The 18093-nt window shown below is 37.1% G+C and overlaps 3 protein-coding genes across 3 annotated transcripts; all 3 read left to right on the top strand.

Annotated features, from left to right (window-relative positions):
- The first annotated feature begins 4525 nt into the window (after nt 1–4525).
- On the top strand, nt 4526–6263 carry LOC108824588 (uncharacterized). Its single transcript, XM_018598013.2, has 2 exons — nt 4526–5434; nt 5811–6263. The coding sequence occupies exons 1-2, from the start codon at nt 4526–4528 to the stop codon at nt 6261–6263; spliced, it is 1362 nt and encodes a 453-aa protein (XP_018453515.1).
- Nucleotides 6264–6941: 678 nt separating this feature from the next.
- Nucleotides 6942–8152, top strand: LOC108828058 (uncharacterized). Its single transcript, XM_018601614.2, has 3 exons — nt 6942–7189; nt 7281–7365; nt 7434–8152. Exons 1-3 carry the CDS (start codon nt 6957–6959, stop codon nt 8019–8021), a joined length of 906 nt encoding a protein of 301 aa, XP_018457116.2. The 5' UTR covers nt 6942–6956; the 3' UTR covers nt 8022–8152.
- A 7349-nt stretch (nt 8153–15501) lies between these two features.
- LOC108824119 (probable protein phosphatase 2C 78) lies at nt 15502–17791 on the top strand. The gene is made up of 4 exons (XM_018597483.2): nt 15502–16174; nt 16271–16579; nt 16984–17089; nt 17226–17791. Exons 1-4 carry the CDS (start codon nt 15704–15706, stop codon nt 17573–17575), a joined length of 1236 nt encoding a protein of 411 aa, XP_018452985.1. The 5' UTR covers nt 15502–15703; the 3' UTR covers nt 17576–17791.
- Nucleotides 17792–18093: the final 302 nt, after the last annotated feature.

The following is an 18093-nucleotide window of genomic DNA, read 5'->3' as shown; positions in this document are numbered from 1 at the left end:
AAATAGTAGTAAATTAGATATGCAACTTAGATTTTCATTCAATCTCTAGACAATTACAAATGTATGATATTGGTGGCATTTTTGAGTTATCTATGAGTTAGACCCTTAATTCAAACAAAATCAATGTTACCACATATTACCAATCAAAATCATAGTTTCTTACTTAGAAATTTTAGGTTTGCACATCGTTGATAAATATGATCTTAATCCTATATATTATAGTAACTGTTATTTTTCCCTCAACTTTTGTTTAGTTTATGTTATGATCTCGAGATTGCTCTATTTTAGTAGACATTTCTAACCCATTTTATTTTCCATTCTAAAATAAAGTTTGAAGTAAAAATGTTCTAATGTTACTTTATTTCTTATCCTCGATTTCCATACACTATGATTTGTGAAGCTCGATCAATATGTTTTATGAGAAGTTTCCACTGCACACAATAGCATGAAATATGGATTCTAAATATATTAATAATACTGAATAGTTGTAGGATTTACAAGAATTTATCTATTTTATTTCTTTTCTTTTATAACAGTAGAAGATTACAAAATTTTTTACACGCAAAAACTAATCTCATGAAATTTTGCTTCCGGACTGCATAGATAATTAAATTTATTTAAAACACGGTTAGGTGCCCAATACTATTCGAACCAAGAACTCCATTTAAAATCTTTTTATCACTAAATCAAGACGATATAATTAATTATTTTATTTCTAAGAAAAACACAATTAAAAACAATAAAACAATGTATTGTAGTAATAATGATGGTTATATAGTTATATGGTTCTACCAGATATACCATATATGGTTTCTTAACAGTAGAGCCGGTCCTAGAGTCTAGGTGGCCGAAGTTTACTGATAAATATGCCGGTGGGAGGTAATTGTTTCTTTAAGAGTTGGAGTTAAAGATATTTAATTTTAGTTTGAATCGTGGTTTATTACTGCAATACTATACACCATGTGCTTTAATTAATCTACATCTATACTATTAAAAGAGAAATATTCTGAAAAAATCTACTTATGCAAGGTTGTTTGGATCCTTTCATTTAACTCATTATTTTTTTGTCCTACCTTAAATTTTTCTAACTATATTCAATGCATTTGATTAATCCTAACAGATTTTGATGATTATAGAATATTCACTAAAAGTTATCTCATTAAAAGCGAAAAAACGTTACATTATGGTTTAGCCGTGCGACCTTTTCTTTGGCTAATCTTTATTGTGTGACATTACCAAATACATGTGCACAACACACGTAACACGTTAGTATAATATATTTCCATTTTACAATCTGAGAGTTTTAAATAATTTTCACTTGACAAAATGAGATTTCATCTATTTCTATACAACTAAATCAGATGACTATTTATGAATCTGTCTCTGAAATTTTTAAATGAAACTTCAAAATAAAATCAATTTGAAATAACAAATGATTAATCAACAAAGTCATAGTATGGGTTTGAATTATCTCAACTCCTTAAAAAATAGTTTCATTTAAAATAAAAACTAAATCATATAAACTAAATTTAATAAAATTATAGAAAATGTTTTGAAACACACAAATGAATTTTTCAATACAAGAGTGTTGAAGATATAAAATATTTTATTTAAATTAAAAATAATCAGTGTAAAATAAGTTTAACTTCAGTTTAAATAAATAAAATCATATTACGGGTTAGAATTATTTAAAGTCTTTTAATATTTAGTCATATTAAAAATAAAAAAATAAGTCATATAAGTAAATTTAAGATAAATTTCATAAAAAGTTAAAACATATAATTTATCAAAAATCATAATTTTTATTACGTAAAATAACTTTTCAACAAAAATATACCCGCCCATAAAAACAAAAAATATACCCGCCCTTTTTAATGGCGGGTCAAAACCTAGTTTTCGTTTTAAAAGTGTAATTATTGAAAAAATATATTCCATCAAAAATTGAGGTAACAAAACAAACAAAACTGAGTAGTATGACTAAAGACAGTACATTAAAAAAAAAATAATAACTATAAGTTGGAGAAAGATAAATACTTTTGACTCAATAAATAACAATTGCTATTTAAGAAAAAATAATATAAAACTCAATGAAATTAGAACAATGCGTCAACAATATAAAATAGTATAGATTCTGTTCATTTTAGTAAATGAATTTTGACCAAAATATCTTGGTGCAGGACGCACTTGTATCTCACTGGGTCGAAGAGCTAACACGTGTCGTGTATAGAGGTACGTTATATACTTGTTACGTTTAGAAAGGAGGTAGTCCCTAGTTGTCCAAAATCAAGATCCACCAATGTACTCTTATCTCATTGGACAATATTTTGCTATTGATTTATTTTAAAATACTTAAATGTTTTTTTTAATCTTTAAATATATTATTAGGAAATTAACTTTAAAATTTTTTCCTATATTTTTAAGGCCTATTTAGCTGAATATCAAAATTGTGTGTGGTAATTACAGAAGTATGCAAACTTTTTAATAATTGACGAACTTGGTAAATTATTGGTTAACTTTCCTATTATGTCCTTCAGATCACATTGGATTATATAGAAGATGTAACTTGCTACCGGTAATTTGACCAACTTTAAGTTTTATTTTCTAGTTAAGAAAGTAAACAAACGATCATAACCAGATATACTTTTTAATAATTGGAGAGAGATGAGGTGTAAGATATTTTATGAATCGGTGGGAAATGTGATTCGGGTCACTGAACTTTAGGTGCGGAGAGGGTAATGGCATATGACCATGGATTCCTGGTCATTTTCAAATATTCTGATCAACTTTAAGAGTTTGTAATATCTGGTAGGTTGTGTTATATAAGCATAAATCTTGTGTAATATAAATGAAGAAGAAATCAATGTCAAATATTCTGGTAAATATGGTTGTAGTTACTTGATGTTGTAAAGAGTAACTGGATTAAGTGTTTTAATTACCTTGATATTGGGAAGCATTAACCGGTTTTAATATCCAACATACTATATTTACATACAGAACCAATGGTTACCGAGGTAATGTTAAAACTAATAAACATGAAAATGTAATTAGTAATCATTCCAGAAATATAAATTATCATTACGAAGCAATAACATATAAGAGTTCATAACTAAAAATGAAATGACAATAGTTAAGTTAATCCCTCAACATAGCAAATGAAAATACTTGATCCGGTTTTTTGCATTATTGTCACTTTTTTCTGTTTACAACCGTCTGTTTCTCCAATCAAGTCTAAGTGTGACATATCTCTTTCTTATGGTAATAGAGATAGTATGGGGTTTACTGGATAATGTACAGTGCTATACCCACATACATAATTAAAGTTCATATCTTTGATATCTAGTGCAAAAACCCTATTTTTAAAAGATAAATTTTTAATATTATGTATATACATTTTTTTACATATCTAAAAATTATTATTATTTATTTACCTAATCGGATGAATCAATCACTAGTCATATAAACATAAGCTGTTACAAGATTTACAGAATTTATATCTGAAACATCATTTAGTTTAAAATTATTTAAGACTTCAAATACTAAAACGAAAACAGTACTAATATATAGTTTAGTAGAACTTGATATACTGTAGTTTAACATAATGTCATTTTTTGGTTTTGTCTTTTTATTTTTCTAAATACAATAATTTGTAGTTTACTTAACATTTGGTCTACACAACTACACCAAATTATAAAATGGAATATTAAAATAAAACTGAAAATAATTTAACAAAAGGGATGTAAACTGATTTTGAATCTTTAAATTTATATCACCAAAACATGTATGTATTAACGTTAGAAACACTACCATAAACCGCTATATCTCTCGCTCTATGTTTTTACATCTTAATAATTTAAAAAACTTTTGGTAGAATGACCATTTAACTTTGTAACCAGTACTACTAAATTATTTTTTACTATGATCAAAAGAAAAACATATCATGAACAATATGCAATATTCCACTAAATATGTATTAGAGCATCTGCAATCACATTTAAAAATAGAATTTTAAGTGAAAAAGAACCTATCATATTTTCTATTCCATAATGGAGTAAAATAATTAAATCAAAAATAAAATATCTATTACTTGCCACTTAACCTTTACTTTCATCCCCTAAAGACACCTATAACTTGCCACTTAACCTTTACTTTCATCCCCTTTTTTTTGACGATATTACCCCTAAAAGTTCCACATCCTTCGGCGAGTGTAGACGCGTGCACAAACCAAAACTCTGTCTTCCAATACATCGCATGCAGGAAGGTGTCAGACTTCATCTCTTCACCCATTGGACAATGCGAAGCTTCACGTCTGTTCCGAATTTGTGTCGGAGAAGCGTGATAGTACAAAGCAGTTTCTTTTCATTTTCTCAAAAGTTGCCATTTAACTCCCAACCACCCACGTCGTTTTTATACAGTGTCCCGTCTCTCTCTAATCCTCCTTTATCACTTCGATATCTCTCTCTTCGATTTATCTTGAGAAACCCCCAAAATTTCACAAGAGAGAACCCTAACATCACAAATCGGCGAGATGGATGAAATTGTGCTGCCGCCAAGAATGTTCGCGGCTGGTGATGAACCGGTGGGTGAGCGTGTCAATTCGTATCACAAGATTAAGACCACCAGATCAATAATCGCCGCACTCGAACCAGAGGAGTTGGAGTTTCTTTCGAATTCTACATTCGGGAGGATTCTTGCGATTAATGATAACCCTCCGTTTTCTGGGGCTTTTGGACAACACGTTATCGTCCGACTCCTCAAAGTCAACAAAAAGTACGAGTTTTGGTTTCTCTTTGCCGGAAACCCAGTCAGAATGTCCCTCCGAGAGTTTGCCATCGTCACCGGTTTGAACTGTGCAAAGATCCCAGCGCAGAAGAAGAAGAAAAACCCATTGAAAGAGAAGCTGTACTGGAATGAACTCTTTGGGTCTCTGAAGTTCTGCACCGTCGAAACAGCCATCGACATGTTGGAGAACAAGGTCGTAAAAACAAGAGAGTTGCGAATCAAAATTGCTTGTCTTGCGATTACCTCCTCCATTCTCTTTCCCTCATCACACACACCCCGCATCATCCCTGAACATGTTGAGTTAATTCGAGATCTAGATGAGTTTCTGGCCTTCCCCTGGGGCAGAGCCTCGTACCTTACTCTTGCGTCCTCAATTAAAGGGAAGGATGAGATCGCATTGTCACAAACATCTGTTGCGATACGTGGTTACGTTGAGGCAATTCAGTTGATTATGCTTGCTGCCATCCCAGAGCTTAAAGAAGAAGTCACCCAATCTGAACGTGTTGTCATAGTGGATACAGAAAGCGACGGCGAGTCCAACACAGGCGCAGAAGCGTCTGAGGATGTTAACGTTGCCGGTCAGGTCAAACCACCCCAGGCGACTAAGTATTGTCTCATACCCGCTCATGCAAAGACTGCAGATTCCGAATGCAAGGTACCAGTTGCTAATTTATTTACTTGCAGCCTACTCACAAAAGTTACCAATAACTTTTTTAGTTTCGATTATCTCTTGAAGTTAGCCTGCAATAAATTAGATTTGCAGACAACGATATTGCAGCCACATATAGATAAAAACTCTAGTTACTTGCTAAGATTCTAATTATTTTTGGCGTGTTTTTAACAGTTAAAACACTTAACGACTTGCTAAATTACTAATTAACAGTTGACAGTAAGATAGTTAACAATCATCTACTTAATCGATATAAAGTTAAGAGAATCTGATAACTGTAATTGTTTTCCATTTCTGCTAAATTACGTTTTAACACCATCATAACCAAATAACCGTTAATAATTTGACGTGTATGTTTCAGGTGTTTGTAAAGTCTATTCTTGATGATCCATACGAGGAGTGGTCTGCTGGCTTAGATTTCAGTTGGACTGATGAGTCTGATGATCTGGCTCTTGACCACATGGTCCTATTGATAAGTGAGGGTTTTGTTTTCAGAAAGGAAATGTTTAAAGGTGGTCTTACCGCCAATAATCTTTCTCGGATGAGGGGAGAAAAGAAACTGAAGGAGAAAGAACCGAAAGACAAAAACGATAAAGATCACGTTGCGGAGGTTTCAGAAGGCGAGGGATCCTCTGATTTCGTCGATATGATACGCACAATGGAGAAACGTATATATCAAGCTCTGGATGTTAAGTTTGAGAAACTTGTTTCTCCTACCAGTCAATCTCAGCACGCTGCTCTCCTCCAGTCTACCGTGGCAAGATGCCTCCAGGACATTGATAAGAAGATCGGGATTCTCTTGCTCGTCAACTGAAGGATATGCAAGCTTCATTAATAAAAGGTGTAATTGATGTCCTTGGCCAACCCAGCTCCACTCGCGCTGGTCTCGTAAGCAATACCAACAACTCCAAAGAACCACCCGTGTTTGATTTCACCACCCTATCCGAATCTGCAGATTCCCGCATCAATAACGTTCTGCGTGATCTGAATGTAGTCGTGGATGTTTCTCACCCTGTAACCATAGAAGGTTCACTGGAACCACAAAATCAAGAAGTACCAGATGCTGATGACTCACAACCCCAGGCGGAGGAGCAGCTACACGATAGTGCACCTATGGATCAGGTAACAATACAAACTTTTTGCTTTTTATATATCTGTGTCTGCTAACAACATCACTTATCGTAACAGTCTGAGTAACAAGTTGATGCTAACACTGAGACGGAACTGGTACGAACAAATATTACTTGCTAACCTATACAATAACTTTTAATTTACTATATATTTGTGTCTGCTAACAACATCACTTATCGAAACAGTCGGAGCAACAAGTCGATGCTAATACTGAGTTTGTACAGGTAAGAAAAAATATTATTTGCTAACCTATACAACAACATCCAAGTTTTTTCTGAACCCGCTAACCTCTTAACGTTCTGTTTCTCTGTACGAAAACAAACAGGAAGTTACTGGTCAACCTGCTGTTGAACTGCCATCTTTCTCACTCGGACTAATGCAGGAGGGTTCGACCGTTGTCAAGGAGTCGGATCATCCGACAAACTATGTTTCAGCACCCATGGAACATGATGAAGAGGCTGGGGCACAACGTAAGAGCAAAAGGGCTAAGATTGCTCCGGTTGGTCTCCAAGACTACAAGTGTGATCCGAAAGTAACATCTGTTCAAGCCATAATACCTGATCTCGACCAACGTTTTCAGCTCATTGAGGAGAAGTTGCAAAATGAAGCGTAAGTACCTTTAAAACGTTGTTATAGTATCTTTCAAATTTCTTTGTAACATGTTAACGTAATTGTTAACGATTAACTTCTCTTGTTACAGGGAAGTCTTAGTTCTCGGGGGGTATGCAGTGACTCCAGCTGAGTTTTGTGATATTGCTCATCGCCAGTCCATATTACCTTCTGGGGTATGAAAGACTCCTTTTTTTTCCTCGTGACTTTATTACATGTTTACTAACTGATTCATCCCTGCCAGATCGTGGACGCTCTGATCGGAATTGTGAATCGTGGTTCGGCCGCCAATCCTAAAGTTGCCATTTACGACACTTCCCTTCCAGTTGCTATAATGGAGCACCACAATCGCTTTGTCAAGACAGCAGTCAAAGACCGTGTGAAGCTCAAATTCAGCAATATCCCCCTGGTAACCCCTATTCCAAAGGTGCCCGAGAGGATATATTTCCCATTTAACATGGACAAGCAACACTGGGTTGGAGTCTGCATTGATACAAAAGCAAGCACACTCAATGTCTTCGATTGCAAAACCTCCCTTCGAAGTGACAGTTTGCTGAAGAAGGAGTTCACCCCCATTGCTAACCTGATCCCGTATGTTCTCAAGCACGTCGGATATACAGAAGCCAATGCTGTGATTAAGCCCTTTACAGTCTCCAGATGCAAGGGAATCCCGCAAATCACCGCTCATACGGATGCAGCAGTCATGACAGTGCTGTTTATTGAAGCTCACGCCTTCGATGGTCTTGTTGGTTGCAAGGCAGTCAGTACTCGTTTGCTCCCAGTTGCATCCAAGCAATTGGCTGTTAAACTCTGGGATTACATATCGGCTTAACTGTTCTGTTAAGTGTGTTGTTTCTTACTTTTCGCTACACTACAAGATGTTGTCTGTTTTGTTTTAGTCTTGTCTCCCCCCTGGATTTTAAAACTCTATGTTTGTGTTTATTACATTGTGGCTTTATCTTATGGATCAATGTTTTAAAACCACATCAGTTTCTTTTTTTTGATTTTAGTTTCAATAACCAGTTAAAATCCATCACATAAAGGTTGTCAGTTAACAAATCCAACACAATCTCTAATTTGAAAGTTATAGAATTTAAATACTTATCCATGGGTTCACTAAACCAGGGGGGTTAGGTTTTAGTTTTGATGACCAGGAAGGATTTAATTTGGGTATTTGGGTATAAAATAGGGGAAATGTAGAATTGGATGTCTATAAATGGTCCCGTAACCGCTACGTTTTTAATTTACTTATTCGTCCACATTTTCAATCCCTAACAGTAAACTATTTTGTTGCCTGTTAACCTGTGAATTACCAGTTAACATGAACATAGTTAACAATAATCCAATAATACGATGAAAGTTAAACTAAGTCGATTAAAACCTCTCATACCCATAACACAATCTCGAATTTGAAAGTTATAGAATTTAAATACATATCTATGGGTTCACTAAACCATAGGGGGGGTTAGGTTTTAGTTTTGATGACCAGGAAGGATTTAATTTGGGTATTTGGGTATGAAATAGGGGAAAGGTAGAATTGGATGTCTATAAATGGTTCCGTAACCGCTACGTTTTTAATTTACTTTTTCGCCCACATTTTCAATCCGTAACAGTAAACTATTTTGTTGCATGTTAACCTGTGAATTACCAGTTAACATGAACATAGTTAACAATAATCCAATAATACGATGAAAGTTAAACTAAGTCGATATAAAGTTAAGAATAACTGATAAATGATATGTTTTCCTGCTAACCATTCTGATACGAGTTATTGTATCAGTTAGCAACTGATACATAACGAATTTACCATACAAACTTAGCAACAAAACATAGTTGAAATGAAATAGTTCATAACATAACATTGTACCGAGTTCATAACATAAACATAAAATGGGATGAGTAGATTCACACCCTGCATTGCACATAGTATGTGACAATGTGGACTGCTTTGGGGAACTTAGTTTTAGTACATCATAATAATAGTTCATATCCTAAAGAAAAAAGGTCGCCCCAGATCTGACCATTACAAAAGAAACACTACAACTCCACTCACCCCTACATACTTAATCTTTCATATAGGCATCTTACATGTGACCTTGTTGTGGTCAGTTCCTCCACATCTGCTACAGGTCCTGCGACGCTTGAAACCACCAGTTGCCTGCAATATAAGAGATTTACATGATATCAGACTCAGTAAACGTTAATGAAAGGATTTACAGGTAATCATAATTTAATTCATTTACTTGATAACAATTTAATCCATAACAGTAAACCAATTTGTTTGCTTGCTAAGCTGTAAATTATCAGTTACTTACTAACATGAACTTAGTCAGTAAACGTTAAAATACTAACCTTGAATTCCCCACGGGATGGAATCCTCGCCTTTCTTGGCCTCCCAGGAGGGCGTCGAGTTGCTGGAGGGCGAAGGTGGCCATCTTCTCCATCCACACCAAACTTATAAGCTTCAATTTTGGCTTGTTCCACCGGGTTGATGCTCCCACTGTACGCCTCAGCCCAGTAAGCGGTGCTGTAAAACTCAGATACCTTACTCTCCACAGACTCCCTTGCATATATAGCAGCAGACACAGCGTGTGCACAAGGGATGGCCAGCGCCTCGAACTCCTTGCAAGAGCAAGTTTTTCTACCAAGATCCACACGGTAGTACATCCCATTGCCATCAACCACCTCGTACTCATTGTCGATGATGTGCTTGTTAGCATATCCGGTCGACTCAGTGAATTTCTTAGTCAAGACATCAGTAACTTTCGGAGTTAGGGCACCCATGTTCGTTGCAGCTGCTGCACGTCTTGCAGAGAACCACCCCATCATCATTGATCTGATATACTCCAGGAGCGGGACAATGGGGTATTCACGAGCCTCAGATAGTGCTGCATTAAGGGATTCAGCGAGGTTACTTGTCATAATGTTGTACCTTGCTCCATCAAAATGAGACCTCGCCCAGTGTTCAAGTTCGATTCGGATCAGATAATCCGCACAAGCAATGTCCACCAACTTGATCTCGTTGAAGTGCATGTAGAAATCCTCCAGCTTGTAAGCTCTTGCTGCTTTTCCCAGAATATAGAGCAAATGTTTCTTCTTGAAGATGCACTGGACGTTCCTCTGGAGATGTAGCAAGCAAGCACAATGCTTTGCCATCGGGTACACCTAGTTGCAAAACAAAGAACATGTTATCATACTAACTTCAAGTTTAGCTGCTAAACAGTTCTGTTTCAAATTTTACAAAGATGAATTGAATGAAATCGTTAACCATAGGATGAATGAAATTATAGCAGATAAACTAACACATATCACTCAACTAATAAGGAAAGGTAATAGATGCTTACCCTGCGTATTCCAGAGTAGATAGCAGTGTGTCTGTCAGAGACAAAAACAAGGTTCTCTGCATCAGGCACCACAGCAAGGAGCTTGGTGAAGAACCATGTCCATGACATGTCATTCTTGCTGTCGACAACCCCAAATGCAATTGGAAATATTTGATAGTTTCCATCTTGTGCACTAGCTGTGAGCAAACACCCAGCAAACTTCCCCTTCAAGTGAGTTCCATCAATGATTATCACCTTTCTCATGAAAGGAAATCCCCTGATGCTTGCCCCAAATGACAGGAATAGGTATTTGAAACGCTGCGCACCGCCAGGTCCCTTACTTGTCTCCAATGCTACCAGAGTCCCAGGGTTTGCAGTCGCCAACTGCTGTAGGTACGAAGGTAAAGTGCTATAAGCTTCCTCCGCATTGCCACGTCCATTCTCTATTGCCTTCTCTCGGGACTTCCAAGCAGTCCAGTAGGATATCGGAACACTGTGGTCCGTCCTCATCATCTCTCTAAGAGCTCGTGGTCTTGGCCCACTTCCTGTTCCAACGTACTTGCTTCGCATCATACCTCCCACAATTGACGAGGTTGCATGTTTTCTAAACTCTCCTCTCTCCTCAACGGTGCAACGGTGGGTTGTGTCCATTGTCTTGATCTCGAACCTTGGACAACCCGGCATTTTAGTGGCGTACACACGCCATGAAAAGTTTACTCCGCTGCACTCTAGGACAACTCTGCCGGTTTTAGACTTCTTCACAAAGAATCTGAACTTGTTAGCCAATGCATAGAGCGACATGTGGACCTTGAAAGCCTCTCGGTCGACAAACACTTGGCCAACATAGAGATGATCATTCCTGACCATCACATCTTCCCCTGGAATCATCAATCAACTCGGTGTTAACTGAAACGAACATACTTGGCAACTAACACTACAAATAACTACTAACTCAAAATTTACCTAAATATATGATCAGGGGCTCAGTGTTAAGTTATTTCATAATTGCTAACAGTTTGGATCGAAAGAGAAACTACATTTTTGGGCGTTATACATTTACGTAGCTGCTAATGGATCTAGTTATCAGAACCTAACCTTGTTCCTCACAATCCTCAGCATCATTGTGTTCTTCTTGGACATTAGCTCCATTAGCGTTTGCATTTCCAGAACCAGAACCCATATACGAGCCGAAGAACTGACCACCCACAATATCTGCATCAATCATTATCCCTTTGCCTTTATCAGCTGCACCCACGAGTCCTCCACTACTGCCAGCGGTAACTGCTAACATGAAAATTACCCAACCAACAATAAAGTTATCAAAATATGCTAAAACATCAAACCGAGCCAATGGAAAAAATTGTCTTTGGTTTTCATTACCTATGGCTAAGTTTAGGTTTGTGTCTGCTGTTTCTTGAGGAGGAATTACCCCAAGGCTGCTCACACCATTGGACAGCTCCTCAAGCCTGATCTCACCATCAGCATTTGCTTTGAACACATCCATATCTTCAGATGAATCAGTCTCTGAATTGTCGTCAGGGAGGTCCATCTGTGGCTGGTAAATCTCACTCGGAGTCAGACGCACAGCGTTCCTTCGGATCTCCTCCATCTGCTCACCGCTGCAGATGGACATCAACATTTGCTCATTTATCTGTAGATACCCACTCACACGGAATCCTAACATCGAAATAGGAAACATTAGCATATACACTTATATTTTATCAGGCAATACTCAACTTAGCAACCAATTTTTTCAAGCATTATCAAACGTAGCATATAAATATATATATTATCAGTCAAAACTTAACGTACCAAATAAATATATAGTTTAGCAGTCAATACTTAACTTAGCACCGAATAATTTATGGCAAAATGTAACTTAGCATATAATTCTTTAGGTTAGCAGGCAAATTATATATTAGCAATCGATGGTTTTTCTATTGTACTAATGTATAACAAACCTCTCCAAGGCTTTGGCTTAGGTGGAAGAACCTCTGTACCGTCTTCTGTCAGTCCGAACTCCTCCCTACGTATTGTGCGGTAGCGACCAACTGCCACGTTACCGAAGGATACGCACATAGCCAAATTGACGAAGTCCATCCTCACTGCCATGAAGAGCTCCACATCTCCGTCTTCTAGTATGTCCACAGGTGGTGTGGTTAAGTCTCCAGGAACCTTCATCCACACCGGGAAATCATATGTCAAGGCGACTGGTTTCCCTGGAAGTACACCACACTTACTCTTGACGATCTCCATCAAGGCGTCGTAAGTTTCATTCTCTCTCAACACAACATCGTGTTTCACCTCGGTGTGGTCAATGTCGAACCTCCATTGACGAGGGCCAAGTCTTTGCCAGTCACCAACAACAAGTCTCACAAGATGTCCCATTGCTTCAACCTCTCCTGACATCAAAAAACAACTCATACTGTTAATCTAATGTTATATCGATCTTTTGTTCTACTGAATTGTCGGTTACAGCATAAAGAAAGTAGAGAAAAACTACTGCTTTTTTTCTACAGAACCTTAAAAATAGAAGAGTCAACTTACGTTTTCACTGTTTCTCACTCACCAATCTCTCTCCCGACCACTAAGTATATATATTCTAATCTATAAACCCTAGTATCAATCCCACAACTCCAATACGCAACCAAGGTTACACTTACCGAAGCAACTATCGGTATAACGGGAAAGCACCCCTGTTTTACCCATCGGGTCGTCGGCTCCAACACAAATGTCAACATAACGAGAGAAATTCACTTCTTTATCCAGCGGATAGTCGTCTCTGGCACCACCTGTGGTCCTGCACGCGCGTCTGTACACCGCTATGACGATAAACCCGTTTCTCTCAGCTCTGACACACATCGAACATCGAACACCACGCACTAACGAGATATAAGGCAGGGGCAATTTCGTCAAGCCATGTCTAAAAGGTTACAATATTTGTCTATTTAAAAGCCCACGGGCATGTTGCAAATTTGGGCCGCGGATGGGTATATTACACTCATTCTCTCAAACAATGTTATTTTTAACTCCAAATTGATATTAAGTGTTCTGCGTTCTGTAATCTGACAATCTGCATATATGTTAAATTGACAGAAAACAAAAAAAAAATATTCCTATCATATTTTCTGCTTTATAATGGAGAAAAAATTGAACTACTCAAAAAATAATAAAATATTATTATTTTAGTTTTCACTCAAAAATGATGTTAAGTGATCTGTTCTGTAATCGACATACATGTTAAATTACATAACATTAATTTACTTTATAATAACAGAGGAGAGTGTGTCTACTAGTCGATCCAAAAACAATAACGATGTTCTACTCATAACAACTCAAAATTTGAGTTAAATGCGCTATGTTTGATTAAATTTTATTTTTTGTACACCAATGGTGAATGGATCGTCTAAAGTGAACTTTCCAAACCATCATCATGGTTCAACGTGAATGCCCAAAAAGTGAAGGCTTCGTATGGGAGATGAAGTTGTAATTCAAAAATCTTAATCTAACCTAATAAATGACGAGAATCAAACTTGCTATATCATATCTTTGGACACAGCAACTATACTATGGTGGTAGAAGCGACATGTTGTGTCAAACAAGAGACATTCTGGATAGACACTTGAGATCGACTCCAAAAATCAGTTTTTGGGAACCTTTTTGAAGTCGATCTCAAGTGTCTATCTAGGAGGAGAGAAGTCCATAATATCGGGTATCGAAACACAAAGAAAATAGCAACGACGAGTTAAAATTTTGGCTAAATCATACTCTTTCTACTCTTTCTGTTTCTAAATGTAACTAGTTTTTAAAAAAAAATTAGTTTCAAAATATAAATTATTTTCATATCTCAAAGTATTTTAAGATTTATTGAATATTATGTAACCAATAAAATAACATATATTTTTATGGTTGATAAAATCTATACATTCAATAATACTTTTTGAAGACTCAGCAATTATTTTTTTAAATCGATGCTTTTAACTAAAATTATTTACATTGAGAAATTGAGGGAATATCTTTTTCAATTCAGTCAATTGGATGTGGCTGAGCTATAGATTTTAATTTAACATTAATGAGTCCCAACTAAAAAGGTTAATGATATCTCAAACATTGGATAGTGATTATAGTCATGGTTTTCTTCACAACCTTGAGATGACTCATAAAATTGTACGTTTATAAATTCATCAAAAATAATTGGACACTTGTAAAAAACATGGATAACTATTAAAATTTAGTATCACGTGTCAATTATCAAACTAGTTAACAAATCATTGAAAATCTTTGAATATTAACTCATACCATATTCAATGCTTAAAAAGATATTTAAACCTCAAAATGTTTAAAGCATAATTTAGAGAAAAATGGATGAAAAGAATGAAACAAAAGTAAAACAAACAAAATACAGCAAATGTTTACAGACTTAAGTCTTAAGAAACTAAGTCTTAAGAAATTAATTTAAATGATTTTCTTTCTAAACATTTTAGCATCCTGTTTCTTATTTCCGCATATTCCACTAGTTTTCACCTTCTATTTCTGAATTTTCTCACGTGGTCAATTGTTTTATCACTGTCATTACCAAATTAATTTCTACCGGGTAAGAAATAAATTATTGCCACCTGTTTTGATTGAATATTGGTTGATTCCCATATCTAATAAAGTTATTAACTTGCAGTTTATAGTAAAACAAGTGGAATTGTCATTGAAACTGTCCTTAAGTAAATTTGGTAAAAATCTTACAAAAGAGATTTAGAGATAGCATGCGTGTCATCAAAGGTTGTTTTCACTTTAGGCCAGAGTTGTGTTACAATCTCATTGGCACACGTAACTCTTTCGTATCGATGTTCAGGAGAAGTACACTAACACGTGTTTTGGAATCAACGGTTACGATTTCTTCGTCCAGATAGAGGAGCAATACGTCACGCCATTCCACAAGCTCTCTTCTTCCTCCTCCCCTTCTTCATTTTGAGTGATCTGCCCGTTAAAGTCTCGGGCAGGTGCCCGTGAATAAAGAGGACGTTTTATTTTAATATCTTCTTCTATTATATAAAGCTTCCATGGCCAACCTTGTTTAAGCTTCTCTCCTTCTCTTCCTGCGCGTGTCTCTCTTCTTTTTTTTTTACTAGTTTTCTGGTTTGTGTAAGAAGGGAGAGAGTGATGGAGTTTGAATGTTGAAAACAGTTTGAACGATCGCATGGCTGAGATTTGTTACGAGAACGAGTCAGCGATGATGAAGACGACGTCCACGGTGGTTAAGAAGACGACGGCCACGACGACGACGACGACTAAGAGGCGAGAACGGAGCTCTTCTCAAGCCGCGAGAAGGAGGAGAATGGAGATCCGTCGGTACAAGTTCGTCTCCGGCGAACAAGACGCCGTTTTCGTCGACGGAGAGTTGCAGAGACGGGGGAGACGAGAATCGACGGTGTTTTACGAGTTGGCCAAGACCGAGACGGCGAAGGAGGTTGTCGTTTTGTGCGAGTCTCTGAGCTCTACGGTCATGGCATTGCCTGATCCAGACGCTTATCCTAAATACGGCGTCGCTTCCGTCTGCGGAAGAAGACGGGAAATGGAAGACGCCGTCGCTGTGCATCCGTTTCTCTACCGTCAACAAACGGAAGGATATCACTACTGCGGCGTTTACGATGGCCATGGCTGTTCCCATGTACGACACCGTTTAATTAAAAAAAGTTTTATCTCAAAGGCTAATTTTACAACGTCTGTGATTTTCATGTTGTTTTGTTTTTAAATCTGTTTTTAGGTAGCGATGAGATGTAGAGAAAGGCTACACGAGCTAGTGCGGGAGGAGCTTGAGGCTGATGATGATGCTGACTGGGAAAAGTCAATGTCGCGTAGCTTCACGCGCATGGACTTGGAAGCTGTGGCGTTGAACGCAGGTGGTACCGCGAGTTGCCGTTGCGAGCTTCAGAGGCCCGAGTGCGACGCGGTGGGGTCTACCGCGGTTGTGTCCATCCTCACACCGAAGAAAATCGTCGTGGCTAACTGTGGAGATTCCCGTGCCGTTCTCTGCCGTAACGGGAAAGCCATTCCTCTGTCCTCCGACCATAAGGTTATCATCGTTGATCTCTTAGTTGTTGTTAGTACAATTGTCTGTGTTTTTCATGTCACTGTCATAGTTTCATCTTAGATCTACGGTTATTGTTCACTGCAAAATGGAAACGAGAATTTCGTTACGTGTCGCTTCTTAGAATCAGCCATCAGTTTCTCGTTGTTTAATGCACCTTTAAATGTTAATATTGTTTTTTTTTTCTCTTTTGGAAAAATTCGATTTTGATTAATGGGCATGCAACATCTGGACGGTGGTTAAGAATGTAAAAGACTTTTTAGGTTAGAAGATCTGTTGAAGTTTCTGAGTTCTAGGTTCACTTTTAATCCGTCGTGTCGCTGTTTTCGATGCCTTTTAGGTTTATTACTTTATTTACATGTCTCTCTCTCTCTCTCTTGTTTTATCAGCCGGACCGTCCTGACGAGCTAGACCGGATTCAAGCAGCGGGTGGTCGGGTTATCTACTGGGATGGCCCACGTGTCCTTGGAGTACTTGCAATGTCACGAGCCATAGGTCAGTAGAATTGATTACACTTGACGAAAGACTCTGTCCCTGTCCTAATGTCTCTGTGCACAAAGTTTCCGTACTTTCAATAATCAAAACTCGTTTCGCCGCGAAATTTATTTATTTATTACATTTTTTTTTGCAGGAGATAATTACTTGAAGCCATACGTTATCAGTAAACCGGAAGTAACCGTAACGGACCGGGTGAAGGAAGACGAGTTCCTTATACTGGCAAGCGATGGTCTTTGGGACGTTGTCTCAAACGAAACTGCATGTAACGTCGTTAGAATGTGTTTGAAAGGAAAAGTCAACAGTCAGCTAACGTCTTCACCGGAAAACGACGTTGCTGGCGCTGGAGACGTGGTTGTCGGAGGAGGGGATGTGTCGAATAAAGCGTGTGTTGAAGCGTCCATTTTGCTGACGAGGCTTGCGTTAGCTAGACAAAGTTCTGACAACGTAAGTGTTGTGGTGGTTGATCTCCGAAGAGACACGTAGTTGTTTCTTGTCTTTCTCCATTGTAATGTTTGTTTTTTTGTCCTGAGTCATGATGACTTTTGGGCTTTCTTTAACTTTTTTGCTCTTCGGTTTAAGACGAAGGGTTTTTAATTTTATTAGCTTGACTTTTGGTATGTCACCGTGTAAGTGAATAGCGGTTTACATCTTCTGAAGTTTTCACCCGAAACTGCGGTAAAAAAGGCATGAGGTTTGGTACATTTTTAGTTTCGAATTTTTTTAACCGTAGTATCTTTTTAGATGATAAATCTTATTATTTCGGAAACTAAGACAAATTAGAATCATACAATACCGAATCAGTTGTTAATTCATTGTGATAATATATTGTTTCATGAGTCCATGACATTGTTTTCATCAAGATGCATGTTTGTAGTATTAATGTATGTCTGTATCGCTATCCAAAATCTACAAAAAGTTATTAAATTATGATTTGGGTTAGTACCATAATGCATGTTACTTTTGATGAATGCCCCTTCTCAAAAAATTAAATAAAACTTATG

This window comes from Raphanus sativus, chromosome 9, assembly GCF_000801105.2.
Source record: "Raphanus sativus cultivar WK10039 chromosome 9, ASM80110v3, whole genome shotgun sequence".
Lineage (NCBI taxonomy): Eukaryota > Viridiplantae > Streptophyta > Magnoliopsida > Brassicales > Brassicaceae > Raphanus > Raphanus sativus.
This window is presented reverse-complemented; position numbering and strand designations above follow the sequence as displayed.